At 36.3% G+C, this 11,125-nt stretch overlaps 1 protein-coding gene across 1 annotated transcript in view; it reads left to right on the forward strand.

The window, feature by feature from the left end:
• Positions 1 to 10,638, forward strand: part of LOC103035994 (dystrophin-related protein 2-like) — a 30,393-nt gene extending 19,755 nt beyond the window's left edge. The window contains exons 18-24 of the mRNA XM_049466719.1: positions 206 to 271; positions 3,963 to 4,013; positions 5,437 to 5,778; positions 6,868 to 7,069; positions 7,316 to 7,424; positions 9,012 to 9,104; positions 9,428 to 10,638. Coding sequence (XP_049322676.1) covers positions 206 to 271; positions 3,963 to 4,013; positions 5,437 to 5,778; positions 6,868 to 7,069; positions 7,316 to 7,424; positions 9,012 to 9,104; positions 9,428 to 9,447 — 883 coding nt within the window. The 3' untranslated portion in view covers positions 9,448 to 10,638. The remainder of the gene's footprint in view (positions 1 to 205; positions 272 to 3,962; positions 4,014 to 5,436; positions 5,779 to 6,867; positions 7,070 to 7,315; positions 7,425 to 9,011; positions 9,105 to 9,427) is intronic.
• The last annotated feature ends 487 nt before the right edge of the window (positions 10,639 to 11,125 follow it).

The raw sequence follows: 11,125 nt of genomic DNA on the forward strand, positions 1-11,125 counted from the left end.
GGCACTGACTAAAAAACAACATAGGCAGACTTCAAAAGTCGTTCATTGCTATCTTAGCAATGAATTGTCAACTCAGGCTTGTGTCCAACGTTAAAGGGAATGGCAAGGATTACGCTGATTGGGTTATTGCATTTATGCCCCAAACACACCCATGAATAATTAAGAGAATTAGCTATCTTAATTAGCTCTCTTTTTTTGTCTTTAGTCCCAGTTTTTCGCCGAAGTTGCCACATTCAGACTCCAACTCCAGTATTGAGCCGTTTGCCTGCAGGTGAATCACACACACACACACACACACACACATGCATACAATCACAGCTGGCCTAGAAGAAATAATGAGGCGGCAAAATGTACAATTATTTATGGTCCTTTGAAATCAAGGGCCGAGAAAATAACTTACCTGACCGTATGTTTCCATATGTTTCCCCCCCGAACACTGTGGGACAAGATTCTGACTGCATTACTGCCTTTAAACATTTTATATTTTCATTTCATGAGTTTAAAACCTCTGCTGATTTTCCTGCTGCACTTATGAGATCCTGCTGATTCTACCATCCAGACACTTCTGTAGCTCCTTAAATCAGTCAGGAATACAGTAAAGTTACAGTAAATAAATGCTCAGTGTCACCTTTTAGACACAGTAAACTCTCTGTTAAACTATCTGTTACAAAATAGATCTTTTTTTTCATAATCTTATTGTCTTAGCTGCATTTAAACGTGTTCTGTTCATCAGTACATCTAACTTATAAGTTTAATTTTACTTATTAAATATGGGAAATACTAGATGTTACTTTTATTTTAACTTTGTTCTTGGTGCTTTTATAACTTTTATAACAATTATCATGGAATTGTCTGCTACTCTGAAATGTCTAGTTATTAATTATTTTATCTTAATTATTATAAAGATAAACATTATTAAACTCATTAAAATATTTTTTTATATGTGTGAAAATGTGTTCTGTGCAATTACAAAAGAGTGTTTTTCAGCATTAAAAGCCATTTCTTAAAGTCAGGTTTTCATTCAGTTATCTTAAATTCCATTGTATGATTGCACAGCATGCCCTCAGGTAAGTCTCACACATGCACCCTCCCCAACACTGTCTCTCTCTTACACACACACACTCTATATGTCACAGATGTCCCATGGCTTGTGTTGTATAGAGCAGATTGCTTGATTTCACTAACCTCATCAGTGTGCTCGGCTGGAGGAGTTAATTAGTGGAATCAGGTGGAGATTAGCTGGGCTGAGCTGCAGGGCGGACTTTAGCCCACATTACCTACTGTACACCTACACACACATGCACACACACACACACACACTCACACAAAGGACTGTAGCTTCACATACTTCTTACAGTGAACATGCACTACAGATTAAAATCAATGTTTTTAATAAATATAAACCTCTTTAATTTAATTTATATGTATATTGTTTTATATTATTTTTAATTGTGTTAATTCTAACTACATTAATGTCCAGAGTTAAGTTTTAATAACATTAATATCGACAATGAAGTTCTAATAACATTCATATTCAGAAGAAAGCTGTAATAGTAATATCCACAATGAAGTTCTAATAACATGAACTTCTAATAAAGTTTTTGTTACAATTTCCAAAACACAATTTTGTAAACTAGGCTGGTTTTATCAAAATAACTCTTCCTTCCCTCTCACTCTTCCTCTTCCCCCACGCTTCTTCCTCCATCACTCCTCCTCCCCTCTCACTCTTCCCCTCCCTTTCACTCTCTCTCCCTCTCACTCTTCCATTCACAGGCGACTTTTGTTGTGTGTTATGCAGAGAATCGTGTTAAAAGTGCTGTTTTGAATTATAAATTGTGTGTAAAGCAGAAAATGTGTTGAGAGGACTTGAGAAGAGGTTATACTCTCTGTGTGTCAGTTTAAATAATTGTGCTACGCATGTCATTTTAATGTAAGGAAAACTGGGAAAAAAAATCTTAATATTTTAAAGCTCTAGAAATATTAATATCCTGAATGAATTTTAATATATAATAACACAGTGCTCTGTTTCATTTGGATAATACATGTACATGTCACCCCGCTGCTCATTGAGCTCCATTGGCTACCAGTTGATGCTCGCATCAAATTCAAAACTCTTACAATCGCCTACAAGGTGATGACAGAACAGGCTCCTTCCTACCTGCACTCGCTCCTGAAGGCTTACGCTACCTCCCGGCCACTGCGCTCCTCCAGTGAACGTCGCCTCGCTTTGCCAAACATTCACACAAAGCAATCCAGACTGTTCTCATACAGAGTTCCCCAATGGTGGAACAAACTACCCTCCACTACCAGATCAGGAGAATCTCTCGCTATCTTTAAGAAACTCCTGAAGACAGAGCTCTTCAAAGAGCACTTACTCTCTTAACACCTCTAACACACTAACTACTTCTAACCTCATTTCCTTCTTCCTCTCCTTCACTCCTCTATCCTATTATTCCCCTTTGTCCTCCTTTTATCCCCATCCAAAGATGTTTTTCCTTTAAACTTATTTTACATTGTACTTGACTATTGTAAGTCGCTTTGGACAAAAGCGTCTGCCAAATGTAATGTAATGTAATGTAATGTAATGTAATACAGTGAATGAGTGAACGCAGTGACTGACTGTACTCTGTATACTGTAGTCTGCACTGTACGGTGGGGTCTGGTTTAGTGGGCCATGCCCTGGTTTATAGTAATGAGTCACAGTCTGACAGAGGGCAGCCGTGGGTCATGAGCCGGTCACACACTGGTCATGAAGGTTGATTGTGAGGGACCCCTGGTGACTGTCACTGTACTGGACTTTAGGCAGCATACAGCCTGGGGCACCTCACATCAGTGCCAACACCCAGGGTTATGTGTTAATATTTAGCCTACATGTGCATATGTGTGTGTGTAGATGTAGTCAGTCTTTGTTTATTATTTTTCTCCAGCAGAGTAAATTTAGGCAGGCTATATATATAAAAAAAATACTTTACGCTCCTACTGCCCTCTGGTGGTACAAAACATTTATTTCTGTCTATTAGATATACAGCACCAATTATAGACTAATATTGAAGACATTGAAACAATGCACAAACATATATACAGTTATGAAGTAAACAAAAAAGTGTTAAACAAGCCAAAATATGTTTTATTCTTCAAACTCGCACCTCTTTATCTGATGCCAACCTTGCCCTCTCTTTACATTATTCTCTCAGTTGGCTTCATAAGGTAGAACCTGGAATGGTTCTCTATCTCTCTTAAATTAGATACACTTCTAATAATAATTATATTCTTAATTAAGCTCTAGTAACATTAGTATCCAGAACTGTATAATAATTGTTTACATAATAACACCTGGGTTGGGTTTTTTAATGTCATGTGTCTTTTATCTGCTACCTAATTGGATATGTGTTTCTTCGAGTCTTTAATATTTATTTGCAATGTAGTGAATAATACAAATAAAGGACAAATATGCATGAGAATGTGAGCCCAAACTTCTGACAATAATACAGTCACATTCTGAGCATTATACCCTAGACCTGTCAGAATAGCTAATTTGTCTGGACCATAAACTGTCCCAGAAATAACTGTGATAAAAGATATAAATAATAATGATTCATATATAAATATTCATATCATAAAAATGCAATTACTCCCTTTTTACAGTCCGTTAACAATTTCATTTTTAATAATATTCAGACCCTCAACTGGAATGTATAAAATGTTTAAATATCTGAAATAAGTAAAACATAAATAAAATGTAACTGTTGTTTTCACACAAAGTTGGTATACAAGCTTTATTGATGTTAATGGCTCTGTAAAAATAATAGATTAGCAAAAATATTTGAGGACATGTTTATGTATTGTACAATGTCATGTCAACATACAGGCCTATCATTCGCTGACATTGTCTTTACTGTGAAAAGAACATTTTTATTTTGTAGAAATATGAATATAATGGCTTATGTGTTTATATTTTTCAGTAGTCTGGCTGAAATGGAGAACCAGAACTGCTCTTTCTTTAACCAAAGCCTGTGAGTATCATTACCTTATTTACTGCTGTATTTACTGCTGTACTAAACCCCTGCAGTGCTTCCTCTGTATGAGTAAACTGAAGAGTTTAATTTTAAGGTGTTTTCCTGACTGACCTGTGCTGAATTATACTATACAGCACAGTGTCTGCAGAATGTTAATACACTGTGCTGTACAGGGGTGTCAGGAGCATTTTTAAATGGGGGGCGGGGGTCGTTACTTAATCCAACGACTGTGATGTGATTATTTCATTCTTGCTGATAATGTGAATGCCAGCAGGTGGCGCTCTCTACACTATAATGGGCCAAGGGGATGCTAGTAGTGTAAATTAGGCTACAGAAATATTCTGGTCTCTCACTGCAATTTCAAACCACAACCATGAATCAATAAATATCATCAGACTTTACTTCATTCTTGGCATTACAGTATGTACAGTCCTGTCGAAAAGAAATCAAAGGATGATTTTTTTTTGTCACTAACATTTCCATTAGAAAAAATCCCGTGCCTGTGGAGAAATTTTTGACTTACTTTTCTCTTTTTTGTGAAGGATTTGTCTGGGGAGGGAACAGATTCGGCAAACAATTAATAATTAATCTAGAATACCCTACTAAATAAGGCAAAGCTTACTCCTAATATTTTAGTTAAACAGTAATTGAACGTGGCCTAGGGTTAATTAATATACCGTATTTTTTGCACTATAATCCTTAAATTTCCCCAACAATCGTCAGTGCGCCTTTTAATCCAGTGTGTCTTCTGTATAAATTTTACCAGTCAGATTGTAGGCTAAGGAACAGTAAAGCCACTCCGCTGAAGTACAGCATTATAGAGGAGTTTCAGTTTAGTTATCCAGCACTGAGGCTGGAGTAGCATTAATATTACACTCTTACTGTGCTCACAGAGGGGAGTATTATCTGCATGTAGTCTGCTCCTAACCCCGGCTAGCGCTGCCGGAGTGGTTAACCGCTAATGCTAATGCTCCAGCCTAGTTCTGGAGAAATGATGTAATCTAAGCTTACTGTAAATAAACAGAAGCGCTTTGCTCACCAAAATAAACAGTTTTCAGGAGAGAAATCTGTGTAGATTAACATCCAGTGCTCGTTTGACTCCTTCTGAGAACTGTTCTCAATTCTGTCAGCTGGGACTGATATCTCCCCGTTCCACAGTTTGAAATTCCAAATAAAACCAATCAGATGTGATTAAAGAGCACATTCCATACTTTAATTTAAGGGCATTTGCTTAAAATTCAATTTTACCTCCATGGAATTATTATGCTTTTTTAACACCGTTGCTCTAATTTCCAGGCAATTATTGGAACATAGTACTTTGTTGTTACTATCTTAACGGCTGCCCCTTTATTTTACATGTTTGGTGGGTCTCATTTTTTATTTGTATGTATTTGTGTGTATGTGTGCTTGGTTACTACAGTGATGAAGAGCAGTACCCTCTTCGTTATTACAGCCCAGTGCTGGAGCCTGATGCTTTACCCTGCCCTCACCTCCTCAAATACAACCACACCTTTACAGAACGGCCAGGCGGACTGACCACACAGCCAGAATACAGTAACATCTGCGCAGACTGGACCGTCACACCAAGTGCCAAGCCTGAATACACCAACATCTGCATGGACTCTTCATCTGGCACAAACCAGCACAACTGCCACGCCTGTGTGAAACAGCCAATCAGAGAAGACATTCTGACCAACGGCCCAGGACAGCAGAGTCGAGTACAGCTGCAGAGGTCCATCTGCATCCTGGAGCAGCAGAACAGGTCCGGAAGCTTTATGAAATATTGTGATTAATGTGTTTAAAGGTTTACATATTAGATGTCTGCATTCCCATGGGGCAATATTTGTATGTAATGCAGTGGGAGTGCGGGTTAATCAATCCGATGAGTGGGATAAAAATATACATATAGTCCTGTGAAAAAGTAAGGACACCCCTTAAAAAGTTTTGTCTTTTTGTTAACATAATTAAGCATTGGAATATTTGATCTTAAAATAAAATATCATTGTGGGACCTGTTAGACTTTGTAATGTAATAGTATTGTAACAATGGAGTGCTCATGTGATGCTTTGGGGTTCATTTTAGATTTTAATTTAGATAAAAAGAAAGGAATTTAAGTAGTATTTTTTATTTTAAAAAAAGTGCTTCTCTGTTTTTAAGCATTTTCTGCTTAATGGAAAATACATTTTTCATAGTGTATTTCTGGCAAGCTTTCTGCAAGAAAATAACAGTTTTTACAGAAATGTTTTTTACAGTGTATGTAACATTTAATAGTCACACGTTAATTATCATACATAATTAACATAGGGGAAAACCAGCAAAATAATCAGTAGGAGAGTAACAAAGTCATTCAAAAATTTGCCAACCAATCAATTACATGAACAACAGACATGAAATGTGCATTATTGTGCTATAAAAATAGTGGAGTTTGTAAACGGTCAGTCCTCTTTTACATGTATGAATAAGTGTTTAATAAACAGTGTTCCTTCACTCTAAAATTCTAAAAAGCACATTTCTAGAAAAAAATAAGTAAATATTTTTGAACCTTCTTTGCTAAGAGAAGAAGAAATTCACATCATTTAAAGTACAATTTACCAAACACACATTTTCTTATTGTTAAAATGTGGTCATCAGCTTTAACACATCTGAAAACCTGTTTAAAAGGTTACATTCAATCTCTTCAACCACTCTTCAATTTATCATCCAGTTTATTCATTAAAATCAGGTCAGTTTATTCTTCGAAAGCTCTGAACATCTGTGTACAACCATTAATAACTCCTGACCTATCAAAAGTTACACTTTATTAATAATCTAGTTAGAGAGTGTCTAGTGTAAAGCTGTGTTGTTCCTGCAGGCTCCTGCAGAGGGAGTACAGGAGGCTGCAGTGGCAGCTTGAGGAGGCTGAAGCCCAAGTTTCACAGAGGTCACCAAGATCAGCTGAAAATCAGAGGTCAGGGTTACAAATAGAACTGGAGAGGCGAATGCTCATGCTGGAGGAACACAAGGAGCAGCTGGAGACCCAAATACAGCAACTCAGAACCTTACTGCTACAGCAGGTACACACATACATGCATACAGAAGCTACAGTTAAACCGCACCTGCATATATAACTCTGAATTTTATTTTTTTATATATATGTATATATTTGTGTGTGTGTTTTAATTGTATGTACACCTGTGTATTATAAGTTATATGTCTGTATTACACATCACCTTTTAATAGACCCCAAGTCATTTTTAACTTACAACAAGGCTAACTTTTTTTTTTAAATTACACTGTGTATTGAATCATGCTTTTATTAGATCAGAGATGAGTCTGAGAACAGCATTTCTGCAGGAAGCTCCACCTCCACCTGCTCACCTGGGCCCCGCCCACCACAACTGCTAATCCAGCACTGCTCTAAAACAACAGGTACTTCATTCAGTCCTGCAGGGGACTAGACACATATCCTCAACTATAGATACAGTATCTCACTCTTACTGTTAGTTATATTAAGTTATGTAGTATGTGGAATGAGTTCTGGCAAATACCTGCAGAAGTATTTGCCACTTTGAGGCCGTTCTGATGGATAGCCATCGTTTGTCCATGTTTGTGTCTGAGACTGCATAAAGATATCTGTATAGGTCATTAACATATACAAACATTAGTCATTACATTAGCACCACCTGCCTAATAATAAACTGTGCCGTCACAACCGCTCTGTCCCTTTAAGGCATAAACTTCATAAAACCTCTGAAGGTGTCCTGTGGTTTCTGACACCTAGATGCTAGCAGCAGATCCTTTAAGGTGAGGCCTCCAGGCGATTGCTAACTATGTTCTGCAGAGTGGAAACTGACAGCTGAAATCTCTGAGATATCTTTTTGTATCTTCCCCAAAACCAAGATGTTGAACAGTCTTTGTTTTTTTAGGTAATTTGAGAGTTGTTTTGTTGTTTTGAGTCTCCCATGTAGCCACTTTTCAGAGAAGATGCAAAGAGTAGAAAAACTTGCAATTGGCTCCTTAACCCTTTCTCATTATTTGATTCACCTCTGTATGTAGGTCAAGAGTCAATGAGCTTACCAAACAAATGTTGTGTTCCAGTAATTAGTGCTAAAGGTATTCAAATCAACTAAACCTGCCTAATTTTGTTTAAATAATTATTGCACACTTTCTGTAAATCCTGTAAATCCTAAAAATCTTCACCTCTCATATATCACTGTGTTCGTCTGCTATATGATATATTTAACTGAAATTGCTGATCCAAACAACCAATGATTTATAAAGGAAAATCATGAAAATGATCAGGGGTGCGCAAACTTTTTCATACCACTGTATATCTGTGTTACACTGGACCAACAGAATCAGTCCAAATGATTTTATCACAATTTGACAATTAAGGTTAGCATTATATGTGGCAGTTATATAAGTATCAAAAAACACTTTTGGGGTTCATCTAAAGTAGTGAAAAGCTTGTTTTTTTATTTCAGTGTTTCCTCTAACAGAGCAGAGGACTTTTAGGCTCAACTCGACAAAAATGAAAGAGAATAAAGCGTTCAGCACCACTTATCATGTTCATGATTAGTTTACTATCCTTTTACAAACATTTTCACTTACATATGACTTGAGTAGCACTGCAAGGCTACCTTTTGTAGAACTAAAGTAAATTTATAATTAAATGATAATTGAAGTTTTATCATTTTTTTGTGTCTATTGCACACTCTCAACATGCTGGCTATATGCATGACAACGACAAAATACATTTAGGCTATTTAATTTATTCAGTAGTGAAAAAAGAGGAAAAATTAAGGAAAACCTGCAAAAAACGTGTGCGTATTCGGCATTCATCAGTATTGTCTTAACATTGTTTCTCCTCCAGCAGGTCAGCCTCACCAGGAACTGTTTTTATTTCACTGGGAACTACAGATTTTTTTTCAGAAATAGATTCAGAAGCTAGAAGATCATTGTTATGTAAAGCAGTTCTTAGCTCCATTATGACTGGTTGGTTTCATTGCTGTCCAGGTGTGTGTATCCAACAGGACAGCCAGAACCACACCACTGACCACCTGCAGCAAGTCATCGAACAACTGAGACACACCTTCCCCTCAGAAAGTGGTGAGAGTAGGGGGGTTGAGGGTTTAGAAAGATATTTTTTTCTGAATTTCTGAGAATTACTGATTGTAAATGACCGGAGTGCCTGTAACACACACCTCAGTTTCTAACATCACAATATCTACATTTAGAGTGTGTTATTAATATATATATATATATATATATATATATATATATATATATATATATATATATATATATATATATTTATCCTAAAGAGAGATTGTAACACACACCAGTTTATATCGCATTTAATTGTACTTACTCACAACGTTAAAAAGTTAATAAAATTCTGCTTCTGTGTGTCTCTGTCCTGTTAATTCCAGACAGCACCACTGCCCTGTAAACCACAGATGTCACTGAATTGGGTCTGCTTTCAGGATATTACCAGGAACCACCAGGATGGCAGCAAACCAGGAGTGGACAGTTCATGGCTGGACTGAAATCTAATGTCTGTAGTGGTTCTGGAATGTGCATTCTTATATTTAAGCAATAATACACGAGAGAGTGCTATAATGTGAACTTTGAGTGTATTTTTGCGATTATACCACAGTTCCATTATCTCTGTTTATTAAAAGATTTTGAGTTAAAGAGGATGAGAAAATACGATCTGTTGGGTTATAAAAACTCCTAATATACACTAATATATACTAAAAACACTATTATACACTCACAGGTACTATTGTATAGTCTAATTTAGCTATAACATGTAATTTTGGCAATGCTGTGCTGCGACTGCAGGTCGAGTACCGTACGTTATAGCACGTTATAGCTCGGAACTCGAGTGTATTATAGCGATTACACCACAGTTCCATTATCGCTGTTTATTGAAATATTTTGTGTTAAAGAGGACGAGAAAATATGATCTGTTTGGTTATAAAAACTTAAGTTAAAATAGTTCCATTGCTGCTCTGTTTGTAGCTGCACTGTTTGGCTTGTAAGCGCTGCATTGTTGCTAGGTCACCTGTATGTGGTGGAGTAATACATGGCGAGCTTCGGTTACAGTGCATTACCGGCTGATACCAGCACTCATAAAAAGCCTCTTAGTCACATTGCTAACTGTGGTATAATATTGATTATACATTCAGTAATGGCTAACTGTAATTAAGCAGATACTGTACTGTTGATTGACTAGCAGAACAAATTCACTTTATTTTCATATTTGAACTGAGTACACAGTGTTAACATGAGATAAGTATGAACTTTCGTTCCTTTACTGAAAATAGGCCACTGAACTTTGCAGAAGAGTGCCAGCACTTGTTTCATTTTAAGAAGAATGAGCCCCATTTTGTCGGTTGCAATTTAAACTATGATGCCAACATAATCATTAGGAATTTAATATGTTTTTCTGCTTATCAATACTTTCAATTTGAAGCACTTTTCTCAGTTATTGTGTGCTTCAATGCTCCATAACTCAATGTATTTAAAAATCAGGGAGTCACATTTGTCTTGAAGTCTTTGGCATGTATTGTATATGTTTTTTATGTTGTGCAGTTAAAGATAATACAAACTGAGTGAAAATATGATTGAATTAAATAATCCAAGTAGCCAGCTACTTCAGTGTGTGTGTCCTAAATAACAGAGACTTGGGATTAAATGAAAGTAATGTAGCTAGAAAAATATATTTTAATTGGTTTTATTCTGTGTTACTGCAAAATACACATTAAGTAATTACTCAGCTGTTAACTTAACCTGTTAAAAAATCGTTTGTTTAATCTCCTCCAGGCCCTGTCACAGTTCTCAAACTCCTACATTCTTAAAATTACAAGCATTTCCCAAACTCCTTCATAAGTAAGTAAGTTTTTAAGATCATTCGTAACACAAGATAATTCTGGGCCACTAATAAATGCCTTAGGAATGTCTTTTTGCGCAGTTGCACCTAAAAAGCGGATTATGTGACTCTGTGAAGGTCCTGGGAAGATTTTTAAGCATTAAAATGTAGTATTAATCTCAAGTTTAACACCAAAAGGCCATTTTGATTTACTATTCACACAATAAACCACAAGTGTAAGTAGATGTGTTAC

Source organism: Astyanax mexicanus, chromosome 1 (assembly GCF_023375975.1).
Source record: "Astyanax mexicanus isolate ESR-SI-001 chromosome 1, AstMex3_surface, whole genome shotgun sequence".
Taxonomy (NCBI): Eukaryota; Metazoa; Chordata; class Actinopteri; order Characiformes; family Acestrorhamphidae; genus Astyanax; species Astyanax mexicanus.